The following is a 22064-nucleotide window of genomic DNA, read 5'->3' as shown; positions in this document are numbered from 1 at the left end:
CTCTTCCTGTGGCGGTACTTTTATTTCAGTCAGACCAAATTATTATTATCCATGTTATTATCAGGGAATTAGCTATTATTAACCTTTTAAACTCTACTGGACCAATCACTGGCTCCTACGTTGCTCAAATCCATTTAACCTTTTTTTTTAATTATATTGGAGATCCCACATTTCCAATGCTGGAAAATTGGGAATTTCCACCAAATTGTAAGTGAAATGTTTATACTATCAAACATTTATTGTAAAAATCAATGGTTTCAGAGGATCCACACTATTTATTTTATTGGTAAAACTAGAGCCTTTCTTACTATGACAAGTCAAAATGTCTGCTGTGAATAGAGGCCTCTTATATTCACTCAGGTGGCCCCCTGGAGGAAAAGCACAGGTGCAACTAACATTCATAACTTTATTAGGTTTCATGACTCTACATTTGAACCACTACATTATTTAAATTATTGGTTACACCTGTTCTTTTCCTGCTGGTCAACACGTTTATACAGAAATATAACTAATATGGTTTAACACACAGTAAAGTGTACGTGTCCTCTTTATCACAGCTGTAACCTACCTCCTATGTAGTGAGTAAGGACATAGCTCACACAAAGCACCTTGACTTTTCGCTACTTGCACAGATGCTGAAATAAATTAAAACTTAAAGCTGGCTTTAAACTGCATTAGTGTTTTAAAATCATATTGAACTTAAAATAGTACACCTTTGGAGATTTTTTTTTTATGTTTGGCTTTATTACAAAGTGTGATGAGAAACCAGAAAAGGTGATAAAAGTCATCTCCAACTTAAAAACAACTTATTTCTGAAAAGTGGAAACATGGTTTGATTACATTTTCGGTGTTGACTGATGAGCAATGCAAATAAGTGGATAAAGTCATTGGCACCATATTTGAAAAAAATAAATAGATTTCAAATGCTAATATCATCATCAAGCACACACTCATTCACACACACACTCACACACTCTCTCACACACACACACACACTCTCACACACACGCTCGCTCACTCACTCACTCACTCACTCACTCACTCACTCACTCACTCAGGCAGGCAGTGAAAGTCAATAAAGATGGGAATTGATAAGACCGCAGGCAGTCAAGCAGGCAGGAGCACAGTTTTTCTTTTTAAAAACTCTTCATGGCTTGTAACTAAAACACAAACCACTTAAAGAAAATAGAAACCAAGAGTAATGGACTCATCTATTACTCCTGGCTCAGGGCCTTCAGAGTTGGGCACATTCCTCCATGAGATGCATCATAAAAAATACATATGACATAAAAGAAAATTGATGTCCACATTTTTTTTCCTGTTGTGTCCATATTCCTTTTGCTTAGTTAACAGTTGCACGCCTCTACGTTCAGTGTTGTTGTTAAAAATTTCCTGTCACGTCAGGCTGTCTGTACCTTCTCGCCGTGGTGACTTAGCAGCCGGCGAGGAACTCTGTTGTTGGTCATCTTCTTCTTCTTGACTGTTAAAGTACAGGTCTGCAGGTTTTCGTGCCACAAAGAAGACACAGTCGTAAATGTACCTCAACATCGAGCGGTCGTTCTCTGTGTAGGTGGTCTGAACTGACTCTCTCTCCACCTGAGGGAAAAAAAAACATAAATACTGCTTTACTACTGTAACAACATTTCTGAAGACAAACGTAATATAACCCCATGAAAAGTCCTTGGCTTTACCTCTATGTGGAAGCCAAAGTTAACAATCGCTGTCCGAATGTCTTCGTAGCTTAGTTCAACTGACAGCTCATTGGCCATATTCTCAAAGTGGTACAGCAGCGGACCTGAGGGAAAATGTATTTAAACTTCAACAGCAGTTTACTGAGACCTTTTTTCCGTACAACTATACTTCCTACTGAATGAGAAAAATGTACAACACAGCACTTAAAAACAAACAGCAACACTGATGCACATCCTATTTATGGAGCATTTTGTTGTTTTGTTAAAACATATAGGATTACTAAAGTGATAAAATTACACTCTGATAGCTGAACATATTGCACAGACTGAACTTAGAGTTAATTTCACAATTTTTGCCTGGCTTTTTGTCAGGCAAATTAACATTTTTTAAAAAGCCCATGTTCCCCCTGCAGTATACATACCTTCATTTGAGAAACACTGCTACAAGCCTATGTTGGTGTATTTGTATTTTAACTACCTTTTAACCTGCTCAAACAGTGCTTTATCTACTTATGAAAAGCATTTTATGTAAAGCTGACTCACCCAGGTTGATCCACACACCTCCAGGCTTAAGAATCTTCCAGATGGTCTCCATATACTCAATGACATTATGAGCTGTGTCAATAAAGAAGCAGGTAGCCACACAGTCCCAGGAATCTGACCGAAAAACACAATATATTAAAAAACGATCACCTTAAATTGATATTGCTAAGGTGTACAATTCACCAATGATCAGATATTCATAATTTAGAGCACATCAACATCAGCATGGTCCATCTTATTTTGTGTAATGTAAATATGTCCTTTTTTTTAATGTATGATGTACACTTTTTACCAGACTGAGATTAGCTTTCCATGATCTGTTACCCATCTTGAGGCCTGGTATAAGCACTCTTATTTGCATTTGTGTTGGGGAGCTAATAATTAATCAAAGTAAATGTAATCAGTCAAAGAAATTATGTAAAATGTGTATCCTCAGTAAACCACAAATGTAATGTCAGTGGTTTTCTGTTATTACTGCAGACAGATATCACCAAGGTGTTTTCTAGGGGATTGTATTACAGTTTCCTTCTTCTCTGTTTTCATTATTTTGTGATATTTCAATGTTTAAAAACTGCTAGGCCACTGGACGAAGTACAATTGTTTTGTCCTCACTGGCACATTACATTATGAAAAAATGGCTGGACAGCGATTCAGGAACACAACAAAAGTGAAAGATCCACGAAGCTCCTACTGACCTGAGTCACTGTAGACTTCCACAAAGTCCCCTGCTACCATGGAGAAGTCTGAATCTAGCGGTAAGCTCTGCGGGTTGACATCAGGGAATCTGATTGGTCGTGTTTGGTCCGAGGATTTCTTGTTGTTGCTAAACTGGTGGATCCAGGGGTACAGGGTCAGAGAGTTCACCTTCTCACACCTGATGGAGTAGTCCAAATTTATGAGGACAGGTGGATGGATGGAAGTGGTATTCAGCAGAGTATGAGGTCATAACTTAGAAAACAACTGAATATGAATTATGTGTTCTGGTTTTATTTGTGATCACTGGCGCTTACTTAAGAGTAGAATTAAAACATAAAATTGAGTGTGATTAATACAGTTACACCTTATGCAAGCAGAGATATCCTACATGAATGTATGCATAAAAAGATGACAGTCCTTAAAGAGTCCCCTATTATGCTCATTTTCAGGATCATATTTGTATTTTGGGTGTCTAGCAGAATAAGTTTACATACTTCAATGTTCAAAAACACATCATGTGTCATTTACTGCCCTTTACTGCAGCACCTCTGTCTGAAACAGGCTGTCTGAGCTTATGTCCCGCCTCCCGAGAAGCCCAGTCTGCTCTGATTGGTCAGCTGGCTCTCTCTATGCACATTATTTTTTTATTTGTTATATTGTGACATCACCGAGATACAGAAATAAACACTGAAACTCAAACAAGCTGTTTCAGGCAGCTTACGAGCAGTGCTTTCTGGGACTTTGAGCTTTATTACTTGGGAGTCTTTTTACAAGCACAAAAATTCTATACAAAACATTAATGAAAAGGGAAACCCCAAAAAAAAGCATAATAGGTCCACTTTAAGTGTTGCATAAAACAGTTGGACGAACAGTTAGTGTCAGTATGTGCTGTACCTATTGAGAACAAAGTTTGAAGAGAACAGCATGAAGAAGCTCCATTCATTGCCCTGGCAAATGTACCCCAGCCGTGCTATCTCCCAGGCTAGACGGCCAAGCCCAGCACCCGGAATCAGCACGCTCACCTTAGACACATCACTGACATAATAAAATGTACAAAATGCACATATCACATGGAAAACATGGAGTAAGTCACATCATCAGAATTACTAGAAAAAGAACTTATACCATAGCACAAGGAAAAAGTGTTTGCTTGTGTCATTATGTATCCACATGTCTTTATTTCTTAGCATGCAGGTGTTTGTGTTATGTGTGAGTGACGCTTCCTACTATTGGTCACTTGGGAATAGTCTTTGGATCTCTTGGATGATGGGCTGGTAGCAGGTTTCCCTCTCAGAACGGCCTGTCTCGCTCCAGTCTCTGACAAACTGCTTTATGGTGGACTTGAGCTTGTCCATGTCAAACGTGGTGGAAGGACGCACCTTCCGCGGATCTTCCTGGAAGTCAAATGAAGACACAAAATCTCTACCTGAATTTTTTGAGTAAATAACAACAAAAAAACTAAAATACAGCACTACAAAATGTATCTGTATGCAGTCTGTGTATATACTGTACACGATCAGCCAAAACTTTAAAACCACCGGCTGGTTAGGAGGATAACATTGATCTTTTTTTCGATACAGTTCAATGTTCTACAGGGAAATCCTCTCTCCAGCCGCCAAAACACTGCTGCAGGGGAGGCCAGAGCAATGTGAGAAAGAGCTCAAGGTGTCAATCTGGCCTCCAAATTCCTCAGTTCCCAATCTGATCGAGCATCCATTGCTATGCTGGTAATTCACCTATAAACCCACAGGACTCAAAGACTCCACCGCCAATGCCCTTGTGCCAGACACCACAGGACACCCACTGAGCAATTTAATGTTGAAAAGATATTCATTAAAATCTATTACACCGGTATTATTCTTTTGACGTTTAGATTTCAGTTATGCAAGGTTAAAAAATACAAGTTTAGTGGACGTCTAGTCTAAGCCTAGATGAAAGGGTAAACAGAATCTGTGTACATGACAAAAAACAAAAAATATTCACAATGTAAATTTGGGGATGCAGTTTTTTATGTATTTTTAATATACAGAATGTTTTTTTTAAATAAATAAATCTTGGTCTACAAAAAAAAAAGCTAAAGCTTGGAGACAATGTTTAAATGACGTCTATTGCTCAGTGGACACTATCCAGAGGTCGTCTGCCTCAACAGGTCAAAGGCAAGTCTGAGCCAAGGAGGCCCTAACCATGGATCGATGGGTACATCTGGGGTCCCGGCACGTCATGGACATTCTCAATCAGAATGGGATCTGAGGACTTTGGAGGCCAGATCAACCAGGTCTGTCACGTTTTTGAGCCATTCCTGAGCAGTTTTTTGAGGTGTGGCATGGTGCATTGTCCTGCTAGAGGTGCTATTGCCATTGGGGAAATGCTATCGCGATGGATGGGTGCCACGGTGCAGCACATTAAGTGGCATCTACATGAATGTCGGGACCAAAGATTTCCCAGCAGAGAATTGCATTGTAACAAGATGATCAATGTTATTCACCAGTCAGTGGTTGTAATGTTTTGGCTGATGGGTGTGTATGTACAGAAGATTACCTGGTGTGAATCAAGCCTTACCCTCTCGCCGTACTCAATGTTTTCAAACATGTGGAGGCTGTTGTGAATGATGGCCTGCAGAATCTCCTGGTTGTGGTCCGCACACTGGCTGATCCTGGCCAGGTTGGACATAACATCTGGCAGCAAATCCTGGTGGTGTTGCGGCAGGCTGAGAAACTGACGCTCGGCACGCTTGACCTGCTCTTGGACATGGACCCTGACAAGAAGACAAAGAGACAAGCAAGAGCAAGAGTTCACATGCTTGTTCATGTCAGGTGTCCCCTGATGGATGACACAAGCCTCACATCTAAGCAGCAAGGTGCAGGTGTAAGACTCTTCATTCATGCAGCGTGGGTCTAACACTCTGGACCAATTGGCTCCTTCATTGTTTATTTTTTTCATTTTCTTTAAATGCAATGACTAAAACATATTATTCCTATCTTGAGTTTGTTTGTGAGCATTGTCTGGAGAGAAAGGACGGATCATGCAGTAGAAGTGGTGCCATGATATGGATGCTGCTAAAGTCAGAAGACTGGCAAATAAATGCCACATGAAGCTGGTTAAATACACGTTAACTTAAGTGTGTGGGAAGCACAAACTAAGACTGATATAAATGTAAACTGTCTCTGTTATCAGCTTTCCCTCCAAACCGTTACTTATCTACCCTTTGCTATGGTAACTTGCTAACATCGTTTATTCATACAAACTGTCCCCAACCGGCTCGTACGTTATTTTAAGCATTGTCGTCATACCTGTAAAATCTAAAAGCGTCGATAATTCTCCAGAAATGCTGCCTCTCCAGCTTGGCCTCCTCCTCAGGGCTGTATTTAATTCTCTCTTTGTTAAAATATGGTCCTCCTGGCGGCCCCTCTCCTGCTGTTTCGGCCATGTCTGAAACAAACTTACAGCCGTCCAATCAAAATGCGGCAAAATTCTTCTTCGTGGGATTCGTTAATTCCAGCAGAGCAGAGTCCACGAGGCGTGTTGCTGCCACCTGCAGTCAGATGATCAGACTGCAGTTAGTGGCTCTGAACAATAGACTGTATGTAAAGATAAAATCTAAATATATAATAATAACAATAATAACAATAATAAATATATATATATATGATTTCTTCCCTTTCTTCTCATTAATTTAGTTCAGAAAGCTTAACAATTACTCAAGGCAACTAGAAAGGATAAATGTATATATTTTGTTTGTTTGTTTGTTTTATCAGTTTCCTTACAATTACTCTGTTTTGGTATGTCCCTTTTGGTGTCCCATGTGCTCGATCCATCTTGTTTTCAAATTATACTAAAAGCTGTTACACTGTGTAACTGTACAATAAAAAATGGAGCTTTTATTTATTTATTATTATGCAATTCTTATTCAACTACACATTTGATTGTGGTAAGTTGCTTTAGTTGTCTTTTTGATTTAGATAATACATTTACATCTGGTAAACATTATTTTGCATTATATTTGGGCTGCCATAGAATTTCATTTTCCTCATGAAAGCATCTGGAGATGTATAGCTAATGCTTTCCTGCAGTGGCAGGCTTTGTTTAAACAGTGGGAGAAACACTTATGAAACATGGGTTGTGGATCCTCCCTTCAGAAATTTTGAGCATCAAACATTTAATTTACTGCTGTCTGGTGGATTTTTATGCACCAATATGTTAAGTAAAAATACCAAATGCTAATATCTGTTGATCATATTGTATCCCTGTATTATCCCTGTGTTATTTTACCATCAAAAACTAATATAAAGCACTCACATATAAACATTAAAGCACATATAAACACTCAATCACAAAGAAAGAGACCACAGAATAAAGTTTTTTCAGAGTGTTTTATATGTGATGTATCTGTATGTAATGTGTCTTTAGAAAATAAAGAGAGATTATGCCATTAGATGTTTGGGTTGATAATCTTGCCCATAAACAGGATGTTCTCTGAGTTGCGTTCAATGATGACGGCCATAAATGGACGATTGAACTTCAGGACAGGGACGTGGCGGAAGGACAGAAGTGTGATGCCGATGCCTGTGGCGGCTGCGGCTGTAGCTCCAGCCTCATCAACATCCAGGGTAGCTTGGTGAACAACCTACGGTGTAGTGGAGGCAAGAATAAAATGAGACATGGATGGAATATAGGGAGGAAAATATGTGTAAAATAACATATTATGCTCTCTGTCCTTACATCTGAGACAGCCAGTTTTTGCCCCTCTGAAATGCCACTCAAATCTGCACGATCACCAAACATGTCTGTCATTCCCATTTCAGTCAACACATCATTCAGGGTGTAGGAAGACTTGATGGAGAACTTTGGGATATACACGTCATGTATGCTTAAAAAAAGGAGGGCGGGGGGGCAGAAAAACATACAATGATTGATCTGACGGAAGAAACTGATCTGACATGACAAAGCTGAGTTGTTGATACAGTTTCAAACATTCTGTATTAGAAACTAAAAATGTAGGGATGATTTTAAATTCTCCATACTTAGACTTCATCCACTTCAACCATTTGGTGATGTGGCCTGGGCAAATGGCATTCTCCAGTGTCGCCATGTCGTCAGGCAACATCAGCAGCATGGAGTAGGAGTTGTTGAAGGGGAGATGGAGGACAGATGTGTTAATCCCTGCGTCGTAATAGGCATCAACTGTCTTCTCCATGTTCATCATCTGAACTTTAACCTGGAAAATGACAATTCAAACATGGAAGAGATGTCCAGAATCAGTTATGCACAATGATGCATAAGTATTGCTCGTCTAATCATTTAGAATAAATGGTGCAACTTTGAACCTTTGTATTCTCGTCCACCGTGAAGCTATCCTCCTTCGTGTTGTCAGTCTCAAATGGAGTCGCCCACTTTCCTGTTTGATGATGAGCGCATATAAAGCGTGTGGTTGATAAAAAAAAGTGTGACCTCAAAATGAGCCGATAAACAAACCAGATGTCATCTCCCATAATCTTTTACCTTTGTAGTAGATGTAGCTGACGAGATACATGATTGTGCTTGCATCCAGGTCCTCGACCAGCTTGTCTATCTTCCCGTTGGTCTTCTCCGACACGTACTTATTGATGGTATCAGCACTTTGTTTGGTTTGGGTGAAGCTGACATTGAACCCGTCTGCAGAGTAGGACTGCTTCAAGGTGTCCAGGAAGTCATACTTTGGCTTGAAGCGGTTATCCACAAATACAGCGGTCCCCTCACTGATGTCCTCCTGGGATATGCTGTTCTCCCTTTCGAGAAGCATGCGGAAGGCTTGATCCACATCTCTCTGCGTCAGCTGCGAGCTGAAACCCAGACCACTGAAAAGCTGACTGTGGGTCTCACCTCGTGCTCCTACAGACAAGGCAGCCAAGGCGACAGAAACACTGGCTGGGGAGAAGAAGATGTTCTTGCCTGCGGAGTCAGCATGAGCTGCTAACTTCTTGTACAGACGGAAGGCAAACTCTTTGTTTGCGGCAGTCACTTGTGAGAGGCTGTCTGCGCTGTTGTCGACTGCAGTGTGTTGGTCTCCATGATTCATACCAAAATGGTGATCACTTCTCCCCACACAGATCAGTGCTGATAAGATCCAGATGCCCACGGCTGAATGCATCATTGTGAACTAAGACACAAGTTCAAAAGTGCAGCATAGCTCAGTTTGGTTACACAATGTTTGCGAGTTGAAATACTCATGTAGCAATACCCCTGGAAGCTAAAATAAACATGTGGTAGATTGAAAGGCCCTGAAACCCTTTTTGAAGCTTATTTTCTCAATCTGCTTCTTAGTATGAGTGACATTTTAGCTATTTTACATACAGTTTTTTTTTTCCTTTGTACTTTTCTCGCTGGTTTGAAGTAGGCAGGGTTCATGTAAAGGAGCCAATGTCTCATACATCCATGCAGTAATCAGAATTTTGCCAAATTTGCATCAGAGTAGGTGGGCTATTTGGTTACTGTCAGTCAAATCTGATTAAATCATGACTACACAGTCCTCATAAAGCACATTAGCTGAATTTTCAAGTATTGAACTTTAAATAAATAATAGCCAAAGACAGTGGTACACTGCATTTAGGTAATAATACTTGGTTACATTTGGTTTAATCCTTTAAGCTTTAAAAATAAAAGTGCAATGTGCAGAGAGCCCAAATTTTATTGTGGTGTATGTTACAAAGAAATAAACTTAATAATTCTCAAAATTCGAAGCACTTTCTTTTTTTATTAATGAGATTAACTAATACTTTTACATTTGATATCATGAATTTACTTTTGATACTTAAGTACAGTACGTATAAGATACTTTAAGGCTTTTACTCATGTATTATTATAATTCGTGACTTTAACTTTACCAAAGTTGGCTTTTTTTTCTGGTACAAATTCTGCACTTTTACTCAAGTATGGCTTTCAGGTACTTCATCACCGTTTCCTAAAGATTTTTTTTTTGAATGATTACTTTTTAATGTTATTGAGAAATCTGTTAATTTTACAAGGGCTTTCACTCAAAATTCAGGAAATGATAACGATATGTTCAAAGACCCTCTGAAAGGAGGATAAGCAGAATCTCGTCGTTTACATTTACGGTTGTAACGCTCCACACATGTTAAAGATTCCGATTTCTGTGTGCAAATTTACATCTCAAACTCAAGACGTCAAACATCGTTTTTAACTTTTAGCAGAGTACTAAATGTATATATAAACACATTAAAACAGCCCATCTGAGCTCTGTCAATCTTTTTAAACACTTACCGTCTCCTGGTTGCAGCACAGACAGTGACGCACAGGCTGGACGGAGGGAAATGTCCCTTTTTATAAGACTGATCAGAGCAACTGAACTTTGGCTTTGTTTATTCTCTATCTCATCCTGTTATTTGCTCTGCTTTCACATTTGTTCTTTGTATTGATTACTGTCCATGGAATCAAAGTGATACTAAGAAGAAGCCAAGCTGCCACTGTTTGCTTCAGCAACATGTACAAAAAAACATATTTGTTATGATTACTCATCAGCCTCCAGCCCGGACTCTGTATCATGCCACCTGCTTTACATTAGAAACCCATTTTGTGTTTTTGTGTGCATGTACTAATGTGTGGACAGACTGTCAGACATTCACCAAAAGCTGAATCCATTTTTTTAAATTAAAAAAACTCAATACATGTAACATGTACAAACTGACTGAATATCAATATATTATATCTTAAAGGGACAGTTCATCCCAAAAAATCTAAATTAGATATTGCTCTCTTTACTCGCTATTTATCGATCTAGATTATTTTGGGGTGAGTTGCCGAGTGTTGGAGATGTCTGCCTTCTCTTGAATATGATGAAATTAAATGGCACTCTGCTTGTGGTGCTCCAAAGCACCAAAAACACATTTTTAACACTTAACAGCAGAAATCATGACCCGGTTACTCAAGATAATCCACAGACCTTGTTGTGAGCAGTTTCATGTTGGAACTATTTTCTTTCTACCAAACCATACCTGCCAACCATATCATCGCATGGAAGGAAACATGCATCATGGACAGGAAGAGATGTACACATTTAGGGCGTCCTCCTCATCTGAGCTGTAATGTTAGCTTGCTCAGTGGTGATAGGTAGCAGTAGATGCACGCTTCCTTTTATGCTGCGATACGGTTGGCAGGTATAGTTTGATAGAAAGAAAATAGTTCCTTCATGAAACTGCTCACAACAAGGTCTGTGGATTACCTTGAGTAATTGGGTCATCATTTTTGGAAAGAGACATTGCTGTTATGTTTTTCAAAAGAATTTTCTTGCCACTTTGGGCACCACAAGCCAAGTGCCATCTAGTTTCATCATATTGGAGTGAAGGCAGACATCTCTATGGACGATATCTCCAACACTCAGCAACTCACATCAAAAAATTCTAGATTGATAAATAGCACGACAGGTTAGATGAACAATATTAATTTAAAACATGCTCCAAAAAATGATCAGATGTCTTCTTGAGAAACGATATCTGTAATACTAAAAGTACAACGAAATTGGTATATCTCACCTTTTTAGCATTATGTGACATACTTGTGCTAACTTTATTGTATTTTACATTATGGTCTGGACCCATGAAGTGTGATCAATAATGCCACCAGGCAGCATTCAGTGTGTGCCGAAAAGCTGGCCGTCCAGTTTGATGAGCTGTCTGAGGAAACCTCGATTTGGGATGACACCCCGGTTATCTTTTACAGCACAAATAGCCTCCACAAGGGTCAGGTTCTGCTTCAGCATAAGGTAAGCCAGGACCAGGGTAGCAGAGCGGCTCACTCCTACGTGACAGTGCACCAACACTTTGCCTGAGAATCAGAAAAACATACATTGCATCATTCATTTCCTGAACAGAAAGCCTTTAAATTTATTTTCTATAGCCCTCCTCTGACCTCCTCTGCTGAGAGCCCTGTGGATAAAGTCTGCTGCTGCCTGGAAGTTGACGCTCATGTCAAAGTCACAGGAGTCACGAGCCTCTATGCCCATGTAGGTGATCTGCATGGCCTCGTAGATGTCTGGCTGTCCTCTGCGTTTACTGTGAGCTGCATTCAGGATGTGGGTGACTCGATGCTTAAATAGATCATCTTGGTTTTCTGCACTGTCTCTGGAAAACACAACACTGTATTCACTGGCAGTTTCTGACATTATACAGTCAAATGTGCAGGTTGCAGGTGTTTTTGATGGATAATTTGCATGTTAGGGCTTTATGGGCTGGGAGTAAATACATAAAGGCATTCAAAAATATATAACTGTATAATCAAATGCTTACATAAGTAAATACATTAACGATTATGTAATTCACTGTTTCATTATGTATTATTATATAATAAAATCCCTAAAATAAATAAATACATTGAAATGTATGCATTTCTTGCTAAACTGTCAGCATAATTTTAAAAAAATCACAAATTAAATGAGAATTGATGAAGATGAGAGATGTATTTCCCTGCAACTTATATAATTAAGTTATATGTGTGTGTGTGTGTGTAATTTATAAGAGGATACATAAATTAGTAAGTTAATAAATACAGCAATAAATAAATATACAAATGAGAAAAGATTTCAATAAGTTAATACATAAATAAATAAATACAAAAATATTTAATTTGTGATCAATTTCTTTATGGTGACAATTAAGCAATAAATTACATAGTTGTTTATTCATTCAAGCATTTATTATATAATTAGACATATTTTAAGCATTAAATTATATAATTATTTATTCATTAAGTTAAGAATCTAGTTATATAATTATTTTTGCATTTGTACGTTTAGTTTCAGCCCTTAAAGCTTCTTCATGGTAATGTATTTTAGAGTGATTAATATTTAGAAGACAATTTCAGGCGTGTCAGTTGACCTCATCAAGAGACCTGAGACATGCTTTCATGCCTGTACGTTAGTGGAAACTCTTACATAGCAAAGCGGTAGTTTACGCAAGTCCCCAATGTGGAATGCATTTGAGGGATCTTAAGTTACTCATTCTGCATTTAAATCTGATTTATGTTCAGTCTCACTTTCTTTTATGTGGACGGAATCAAAGTCTAGACTTGTGCAATATTTGTAAAAAGGTCTTAGTCCACTCTTCAGTACCAAACACAGCAAACAGTTACAAGGACATGCTTCTTTCTAGTCAGGTGGTTTTTTGAATAGAAAATGTTAAGTTACTCACTGGTCACCAATGTAAAGCCTTGGCCACACTTCGTCTGCATGGCTGTTGATGGCTTTCCCAGTAAACAAGAGTCTTTCCAGTTCAAACACCGCTAAGCCAGGTGAACTCAGGTCAATTTCCACTTTGCGAGGTGGTGGTTTATCATTCCAGGAAGCGGGAAGTTTGGATGTATAGGACATAGCTTTTTCTGCACGATTCTCTGAGGCGATGCAGCAGTTTTCCCAACTTATGATGCAACTTCTAGTCCTTTAAAAGTAGACTGTGCAAAAAAAGGTGGCTGCAAATTTTAACCTTCCAGAGTACAGCTGTGAACAAATAATAACAATGAAAGAAAGAGAAAAGAAAAAAATGATTTCCCAACAAGTTGTCTGGAGCCACTGCGTCAAACTGTGCAGAATGAGTAGCACAGGTGATTCTAGTCTCAGGCTTCTCCGCTTCAGATATACTCCCCACAGGGTGTCCTGAGGTTTGTCAGGCCATTTGACCCTGGCATTAAACCCAGCCTGTGTGCCTCAAGCCCTCAGGGGCCTGTGTTATGCTTTTGAATTAAAATAGAAGTCTATTTAAAGATCTGTATGCTGCCAGGCAGATGTAGGCAGTGTGGACCCATGCAGCAAAAACATATTTAGAGTTTCTATTTCTTATTATTAATGAAATATAGTGTAATTTAGCTGCCCTCTATATCGTGGTAAGTATTTCTTAGATAAATTACCTGTGTTATCGGCATTTGTTTTTGAACACAATATAAAATGTAGAGGGGGAAAAAATAAAATTCATTTGATCACAGGTTAAAAAATATACTGACGTTTAATTTTTCTCTGCTATTTTCTCACTTGTAATAATTTCAAAACTTATCAGGCAAAGATTCCCATCTTGTGTTGGAAACATGCATTACATCTAAAACTGTACAGTTGTGCTCCATCTATAAACAGAAACTTAACAGCACAGGAAAATGAACACATATGAAAGGTGATTTTTTTTTTCATGCAAAGCTTGTGATCTTATTTTTATTTATCTTATTTCTTTTTTTCTAATATATAAAACCATCTCCTGAAATATGGCACTCTTTTTTTCTAAATCAACACAGCGATTATGATTGGAGAAAATATAGGACTTTCTCTACACATGAAAATGGATTATGGTGCATATCTGAATATGTATAACAAGGAATGTGACAGAAAACAAAAACAAGGTCCAAATTAAACACTTGATCCAAGTGCTGGGACCGACATTGTCCTTTAGCACAAAACATGTTAAAGTACATCCTTTTCTTTATCCTTTACAGCAACAGATTGAACACTTGACTGAAAATTCGATTTCCTTGCTTGGTGTTATAGATTTGTATTCCAAGTGTTCAAAAGGGGATAAAAAGAACATATTTTAACATCTTTTCAAGTAATTCTTAAACTTCCTCATGTCCTTTGTATCTGTGATAACAGCAGTTACTAAAGTGAAATACATGGCATTCATATGTAGGTCTGATTCTAGGTCCGCACTTAGAAGGAAATTTCATCCAAAAGATGGAATAAATGGGGACAGCAATCTTTAGGGGGTTTTGCTAATCTGCTACGCTCTAGGCCCAATTAAGAGCTCGGAGATGTCCTGACTGTATTAAGTGCTTGTCTGATATCACAGTGCATGCAGGGCTGGGAGCACAACTGAAAAAAGGGAAAGCATTGCGCTTATTTTCCTGCAGAGACATGGAGAAGGAAGTGACTATGGGCAACTAAGTGTATGGTCTCTAAGGACAACATCATGCAAACGGACCGTGAGATGAAGTGCACGTGATGTTAGATGTAGGATCAGACTAAAACCGACCCACAATCCTGAGGGACAGCGTGTATGATGATAATCTGTATCACAGGTTTGAGACCACCAGCAGTTGCAACGTGGCACTGAATAAATTCATCTTCCCGTGCCCTGCATTATGCTTGCAAAGGCATAACATTAAAGACGAGCTGAGCACAAGTGTCAGGTCGCGTAGCCCGTACGTTCACTCACTGAGGCTGAAAGTCACTTATGATATGTCCAACCATCAGTCTACACTTCTTACACCATCATATCATTTATACCAGCATAATTAGGCTTTAAAGGTTGATTCCATGTACCAGTATTTGCTCGGTCTTGGTCTTGGTCTTGGGTCTATGCCGCTTTTTTTCAGGCATTTCATATCACGGTGGTGGAAAAAACCTTATGATAACACAGCTCAGAGAGAGAGAGAGAGAAGACTAGACCCTCATTGTGTCCATGGAAGATCTGGAAGGAGAAAACAGCAAGACTTAGAGACCCACAAACCAGTAAATAAGTCCAGTTCAGAAGGCTTTCTTCTCCAGCCGGTCCAGGATGGCCTGGATCCTCTGTACGGCTTCCTTTCGGGCTTGCCGGACGGCCTCCTGTCCCTGAGTCTCCACAGAGTCCAGCTCCAGCAGCTCTTTGGTCAGCAGTTCCTCCAGATACAGATAACTCTTCTCTGTCTTTCTACCGACAAACTCGTCAACGTCTTCCTGAAGCAGCAGCACTCGGGCCATGACCTGTTGGACCTTAGCGAGGCCGGGGTTATCGCTCAGGGGAGGAGGTCCAGCCGGGCCTGAGGCTGGAGCTGGAGCTGGAGCTGGAGCTGGGGCTGGAGCTGGGGCTGGAGCTGGGGCTGGAGCTTGGGATGGGGCCGCGGGTGGGGGCTCACCTTGGGAAGGATTAGGTTCACCTCTGCCAGTTTTGTTGTACATTTGGGGAGGTGAACTTATTTCAGCAGGCTTTCCATTGGGGGGATTCAGGGATTGGGCTGGCCTGGGTTTAGGTCCCACTTGTGGGGCACGTTGGTGCTGTTGGTCCTACATTAACATAAAACAAAAAAGATTGTAAATATATTGGATGTGCCTAAATCTCAACTACATATGTAGAGCAGGGCGATGATGAATTTGTAATCGAGGGTATTTGCGCACAGAAATGTGAGAAATAAAGTACATGAACTGTCTGCTGATCTACACGAGCTTTGTTTGAATCCAGCTGCCTTTAGATACACACCTTAGTGTCTTGTTCCTTGGCAATAGTTGACATTTTTCTTCTCACAATCATGAGTTAAACAAGAAAAAAAATCTGCTTAAGGTATCAATAAGGAATTTCTAATTCCGCTTTTTGTTTTCTCCTGATTGGTCTGAGCTACTCACCTCTCAGGACAGAAACAGCAGTGAGACTAACAAGAGGGAAAATACTAATGACGACCAAATTAAATTTGTTGAAATGAAAAGTGTTTGAGCATTTAGCCTTAAAATCAATAACAGTTAGCTTTGATTATTTTTACTTTTACATCAGGGACCCCGGCCCAGATCAGAGTGCACATGCCCGCAAAGTCCAGTTCACTTGATTAGTCTGAACTGTATCTGGGTGTGATACGTCGACCTCTGCCCAAATCCACTTGAGAGGGTGGTCTCAAGTTCAGTCCACGTGTACTCTGGTACAGTATGCATAAGGTGTGAACATCAACTGTGCCAAAACACACACATGGATATGGAGACAATAATATAAAATGATATTTTTGACCACAAAACCTTGATAATTATAGTGCAATGATATTATAAGGTGGTGCTTTCACCGAATATTCACTTGGGAAGCCCAGTCTGATCTCAAAGATCAGTATCAGGGTGGATCAGGGGATTTTTTTTTTTTTTTTCACTGACCATGATTGGCTATATTGAGGTTTATAGAGCCTCATCCTATATTTTTAATGTTTTTTTTCTTTTTTACATCAGCTGTCACACAGGTATTCTTTCTTGCAAAGCTGTACATTACAGAGCTCTTCAACTGTCAAACATGAACATCAAAATTAGGGGTCGACAGATTATCGCCCTGGCCTTTTTTTTTTAATGATCGCCGATAAAATTAATTAATTAAAAAGTGCAAAGAAAGAGTCAGCATGGGAGGAGCTTTTACTTTGTAAAGTAAAATATCGGTTATTGTTCTCATCAACTACCAATAATCCGTATCAGTCCTAAAAAACAATATCGGTCGACCCCTAAAAATGATTTTAATAATTGTAATGTACTCAAAGAGGGAACTGTATCATCCAGGATAAAAGTTTCAGATCAGGACTCGGTATAATATGAAATGACTTGGATTAAGATTGGTGGGGGGCTTGTTTTCCTTTATATTAGTACAATGAAATTTTTTGATACTTCATCATCAGTATTGTGGATATAATGACTAAAAAAAAAACGATAGAACAGCGAGAACAGTCTGATATATCGATATCGATATAATATTTATATATTGCCCAGCCCTTCGTATAAGCACACCATTAGTAAACTGTTTTGGCTCACTCAAATAATCGGTGCCTTTACTGTGGCGAAACTTGACATTCTGGTTTTAAAGATTCAGTTCTGCAGTCGGGCTGCTACAGTATGAGATATGACATTCGTCTTGGAAAATATTGCAGTTTCACTGTATCACGGTATTACAGAATGATTATTGTTATTATCAGTCAGAACGACCTTTAAAGAAATGTTTTATCACTATATTTAAGACTTTAAACCATTTTAATGTAAGTATGTGTGAAAAGTGTACCTTTTGAAATTAACTGAAATAAATGTGCGATTCTCCACCAGGTTTTTTTTTTTTTTTCTTTTCAATAACGTAGATAAGCAAATGTACACAGTATGACAATTGTCAACTTTCATATGACCGTATACCTTAAAAATGCGATATCACTACAAACCAAATCTGGTTTCATTAAGCAACATTAATCTGTGTCCATATCTTAACAGAAAAGAGCTCTTGTGGGTTTTAATGTCTTCTATTGTTTACAATCATTACAACTTTTATACATTTGTATGAACATTCAGATTCCCCAAAATGATGTAGACGTTTTTCTTTTTCATATCTGTCAGACGTTTCCTAATTTCTTTGTCAAATAAATTTCAGATGAAGGCAAGTGTGAGTTTACTTTATCTTAACTTATCAGTGTGGTTTTCTTAACTTTTAGGATGAATCATCTCCTGGGCTTGTCATACTTTGCGTGTTTATTCTGGTGTTACATCAGCTTCTCTTTCCATTTACCTTACTTAATTAACAATACTCAAGAATCATGAACACCACATTGAAAAACAGCAACTGCAGATTCCTACCTTGGGTTGGTAAGGTGGTGGAGCCCCAGTTCCAGTCCCCGGCCATGCTGGAGGATGCGGTGGACGGACAGGATTCCCATAGTGGTTTTGAGGAGGCTGCTGGCCCGGCTGCCATTGCTGCTGTGGGGGAGCATACGCACTAGAGTGTGCCCAGCCATCGGCCTGGGGGTTTGGGTGGAGAGGCTGGCCAGTGGGGTATGGGGGGGTTGAAGGCATTGCATGACCACCTTCACTGTAATGAGGATATGCCCCGGGAGGATATCCGGGACCCTGGACGGAAAGGCAAGACAGATGTATGCAGTATTTCCAAAAAATACTTAGTTTCTTTTGGGTGTGAGGGTCAGGGTTCCCACACATTTTTTAAAAAACAATTGCGGCTAGCTGGCATGCATAAAGGTGGAAGGTGGGACGAAAATAAATAAATGTACGTGATGGTAAAGAAAATGTCATACATCCACACATAACAGTAATTTTACATGGACGGCTACAGAAAATACATTTGCTGTTATTTTACATAATGTGGAAGGTTATCCGCTAAAGGTTACTGCAGCAATTTCGTTAAACACAACTGAAATTCTGTGACTTTTTCAAAACTTTCAATAATTTTTTACTAATTCCATGATTTTTCTTAACCTGGAAAATGCGGATGTGAAATTCCATAACTTTTCCAGGTTTTCCAAAGACTGTGGGAAGAGATATTTGTTCAGAGAAAAATAAAAATAAATTAATTTTATGAGTAATATCACTCTGCATAGTATATCTTAGAGACAATATATCTATATATATCCTTTATTTAACCAGGTAAAAGAGTGACCTGGCCAAGACGGCAGTTAAAAAAAATTTTTACAACAATAAATACAGACAGACAAATACAACTATCACACAACACAAAGAGCGAGCACAATCTTCAGTTAAAATGCGAAAAGTGCAATCATCAAATTTCAGTTTTCGTTGGAGTAGCAGTCACAGTGACCAATAGTTACGTTACTTTTGGCAAATACCATTTCCAACATTTGATCATGGTGTGTGTAAAAGTGAACTCACTCCTTGACAGTGTGGACTGGGATAGTGATGATGTTGGTGTTGAGAGTGCGGCTGCCCAGACGGCCCACTGCTCTGCTCCGCTGGACAGCCCTGGTTAGGATAAGGACCTGGAGCCGGTCTCTGAGTGTCGGCACAGTAGAAAGGGTTGGACGGGTGGAAACCACTTGTTGAATATTGACTCTGTGCTGGGCTGTAGACGCCATGGCCATTTGGATACCCTCCAGGCATTACCTACATGGAAACCACAAGAGGGGAGATTAACTATAAGGAATGCCATTGCCTTTGTGTAAATGTATAGTGATGTAACTGTTCGGATATAGTCGCTGACTGGTAGAAAATGTGAGGGAGAGGTTAAAGCACTTAAGAGACTTAAAGATAATGAGTGGATTTACTGAGCCAGTGCCAGGTTATGTAGCATCATGAGCTGTACCTGTGGATTGTACTGTGGCTGTACATCTGATCCCGAGGGAAAGGTATTTGCATAGTGTCCTGTGGAATGAGACTGAGGATACCAGTAGTGTGAGGGGTAGCCTGGATACTGAGGAGCGTCCTGTGAACACACAATATCACATAGGAGAGTGTTATTTTCAGAGAATATCACTGTCCACATGTACCAGGAGTACTGGTTATAATCTATCCTGGATACAAGCTAACAGGAGACTGTAACCAGTGGTGGAATATAATTAAGGACATTTACTCAAGTACTGTTCTTAAGTACAAATTTGAGGTACTACTCCACAACATTTCAGAGGCATCTACTGTATTTTTACTTAACTACATTTATCTGAAAGCTTTAATTATTAGTTACTTCAGAATTTCAGATTTTTGCAAAAAAAGCAAAAGTTTATAAAACTCTGTGTTGTTAGAAATGTAACTATCCAACAGTCAATACAAGCACAGCTGAAACAATTAGTCCATCGATAAATTAGACAACTGACAGAAAATAGCTGTTGCTACCATTTCAGACGTTTTCTAATTCGTTTTTAAAGGAATTTGAATTAATTATTTATTATTTCTTCTTGGTTCGGTAAAGGTGCCTATAAGTACATACTCTTGATTATACTTACTTTCTTTTACCTAGGTAATATTTTCAGCGCGGGACTTTTACTTGTAACAAGAGTTTTTTTTAATTTTTTGTTTCCCAGTGTAGTATTAGTACTTTAAGCAAACGGTCTGAATACTTGCACATGCTTTCAGCATCGCCGTCTAGCCCAGACAAACACAGTACAATAACTGAGTAAACAGTGGCACTGACTCATTTATTGCTCACTGAACCAGTTTTGCACAGAGCAGGAAAATACTGTACAGCTAACCGAAAACAGGCCACGCTGCGTGCTTACAGGAAGACATTTATCACACGAGTACGTTTTGGCACAAGTGCTGCACTATTAACATTGTTGTCACGTCAAGATAAACGTGACAAAGTCGGGCGACAGCTGAACTAGCAGCGGAGCGGTAACTATTACATAATGCCAGCTAGCTCCGTTAGCCGTCCAACTAGCATTAACACTGCTTTACCATTACGCAAGCTAGCTGGGCAACGATGTTTTTCCGTAGAAACTCAGCTCGTTTGAAGGGAATTAAACACACCCAAATACTGCAGAGAAACCGCGAGCGGTTCTCCAAACTGTATCCACTCACTTACCATTGTGTTATTCCAGTTTCTGTTAGTATTTTCCGAGTTGTAAATCGAGGGCCAAATTTGACTGCATTTGATGATGGTGCATCAGCTAAGCGCGTTCCCCGGCTCCCGTCCTGTTTTCTGCCATTGTAAAAGACAAGCCTTTAACGAGCCTCACGTTACCGATCTGAGCCGCCAGTTGCTCCAAAGTGTTAACTACAACGCTGCCGTCTTTCTACAGAGGTAGAGATCGCCTGATTGGTATCAGGAAATGATTGAATGACGCCGAGGCTCCGGCGATCCTGCCCTGTCTCTTTAATGAAGAGCACGGATGAAAGTAAAGAGCTCTCACTCCGCCGCGTTTTTTCCGCCACACACGGTGGGAGAGACACTGAAATCTTCTGTCATTTTAATGCAGAAAGTTGTGAAATTATCCGGAAATTCTCATGCAGGGATATGCAACTTGCTTTGCTTTGGGGGCCACTTTTGCAAATGACAGTCGCAGCAGCCCCATACATGTTTCTGGGATTTTAATACATTTTTGAGATTTAAACACGTTTCCAGCAATTTAGGACATTTAGCACATTTCCGGGAATTTAGGACATTTCTTTTAGGAATTTGGCACATTTCTATAATTTGAGGACATAATATGGACTCTTGGACATTTCTAGGATTTTAGCGTAATTCTAGGAATTTGGGATATTTTTGAAATAGAATTTTAGGACATTTTAAGGACTTAAGGGACTTAAATACATTTCTAGGATTTTAGGACATCTGTACGATCTCAGGGTATATGTAGGATTTAATGACATTTCTAGGATTTTTTGGGACATTTCTATAGCTACGCTAAGTTTATGACATTTCAAGGACTTTCTAGGAGTGTAGGACATTTCTAGAATTTTAGGACATTTCAAGGACTTTAGGACATTTCTAGGATTTTAGGACATTATGGGCTTCACTAGGACCTCTGTTGGGGGGTGCTGGGGATCCTCCACAGGCACATTTTCTGACAAACAAGCTCTGCTTTGATGCTGCTTTGTGCACTCTGGCACTTCATGTATACTAAAAGTACAAAAAAACAATTCCCAGTGTGGATCACTTCACTTTCCCTTTTATTGTGAATTACAAAATGGTTGGGGGGCCCATCCAGCACCCTATCGGGGGCCACATT

At 39.4% G+C, this 22064-nt stretch overlaps 4 protein-coding genes across 4 annotated transcripts; all 4 read right to left on the bottom strand.

Annotated features, from left to right (window-relative positions):
* Positions 1-740: 740 nt before the first annotated feature.
* carnmt1 (carnosine N-methyltransferase 1) lies at positions 741-6357 on the bottom strand. Its single transcript, XM_042488290.1, has 8 exons — positions 6221-6357; positions 5490-5685; positions 4158-4324; positions 3825-3965; positions 2930-3108; positions 2235-2348; positions 1692-1795; positions 741-1596 (listed from the first exon to the last, which is right to left on the bottom strand). The coding sequence occupies exons 1-8, from the start codon at positions 6355-6357 to the stop codon at positions 1396-1398; spliced, it is 1239 nt and encodes a 412-aa protein (XP_042344224.1). The 3' UTR covers positions 741-1395.
* A 951-nt stretch (positions 6358-7308) lies between these two features.
* Positions 7309-10242, bottom strand: LOC121944444 (serine protease inhibitor 2.1-like). Its single transcript, XM_042488230.1, has 6 exons — positions 10188-10242; positions 8430-9066; positions 8255-8325; positions 7952-8145; positions 7650-7797; positions 7309-7554 (listed from the first exon to the last, which is right to left on the bottom strand). The coding sequence occupies exons 2-6, from the start codon at positions 9058-9060 to the stop codon at positions 7360-7362; spliced, it is 1239 nt and encodes a 412-aa protein (XP_042344164.1). The 5' UTR covers positions 9061-9066; positions 10188-10242; the 3' UTR covers positions 7309-7359.
* Positions 10243-11385: 1143 nt separating this feature from the next.
* Positions 11386-13792, bottom strand: LOC121944067 (dual specificity protein phosphatase 26-like). The gene is made up of 3 exons (XM_042487738.1): positions 13109-13792; positions 11832-12043; positions 11386-11747 (listed from the first exon to the last, which is right to left on the bottom strand). Exons 1-3 carry the CDS (start codon positions 13285-13287, stop codon positions 11554-11556), a joined length of 585 nt encoding a protein of 194 aa, XP_042343672.1. The 5' UTR covers positions 13288-13792; the 3' UTR covers positions 11386-11553.
* Positions 13793-13892: 100 nt separating this feature from the next.
* bag4 (BCL2 associated athanogene 4) lies at positions 13893-21165 on the bottom strand. Its single transcript, XM_042487737.1, is given in 6 exon segments — positions 13893-15939; positions 18229-18498; positions 19273-19503; positions 19703-19822; positions 20918-20959; positions 20961-21165. Coding segments are annotated over 6 exon segments (1221 nt in total). The 5' UTR covers positions 21000-21165; the 3' UTR covers positions 13893-15420.
* Between the last annotated feature and the right edge of the window lie 899 nt (positions 21166-22064).

This window comes from Plectropomus leopardus, chromosome 6 (genome assembly GCF_008729295.1).
Source record: "Plectropomus leopardus isolate mb chromosome 6, YSFRI_Pleo_2.0, whole genome shotgun sequence".
Classification (NCBI taxonomy): domain Eukaryota; kingdom Metazoa; phylum Chordata; class Actinopteri; order Perciformes; family Serranidae; genus Plectropomus; species Plectropomus leopardus.
Note: the sequence above shows the minus strand (reverse complement) of the source record. Positions and strands in the feature narration are given on the sequence as shown.

Bases quoted from the DNA above. Each gene is read 5' to 3' on its own strand.
- LOC121944067 (XM_042487738.1), bottom strand. From the start codon at position 13,287: ATGTCCTATACATCCAAACTTCCCGCTTCCTGGAATGATAAACCACCA. The intron at 12,044-13,108 runs GTGAGTAACTTA...TGTGTTTTCCAG, and splicing joins AGGCTTTACATTGGTGACCA to AGACAGTGCAGAAAACCAAG. The intron at 11,748-11,831 runs GTCAGAGGAGGG...TCTGATTCTCAG, and splicing joins CAGGGCTCTCAGCAGAGGAG to GCAAAGTGTTGGTGCACTGT.
- LOC121944444 (XM_042488230.1), bottom strand. From the start codon at position 9,060: ATGATGCATTCAGCCGTGGGCATCTGGATCTTATCAGCACTGATCTGT. The intron at 8,146-8,254 runs GTTCAAAGTTGC...GTCATTTTCCAG, and splicing joins CGGTGGACGAGAATACAAAG to GTTAAAGTTCAGATGATGAA. The intron at 7,555-7,649 runs GTAAGGACAGAG...ACTACACCGTAG, and splicing joins AAAAACTGGCTGTCTCAGAT to GTTGTTCACCAAGCTACCCT.
- carnmt1 (XM_042488290.1), bottom strand. From the start codon at position 6,357: ATGGCCGAAACAGCAGGAGAGGGGCCGCCAGGAGGACCATATTTTAAC. The intron at 5,686-6,220 runs GTATGACGACAA...TCTTCTTGTCAG, and splicing joins GACGCTTTTAGATTTTACAG to GGTCCATGTCCAAGAGCAGG. The intron at 2,349-2,929 runs GTCAGTAGGAGC...TTTTTCGGTCAG, and splicing joins GGAAGTCTACAGTGACTCAG to ATTCCTGGGACTGTGTGGCT.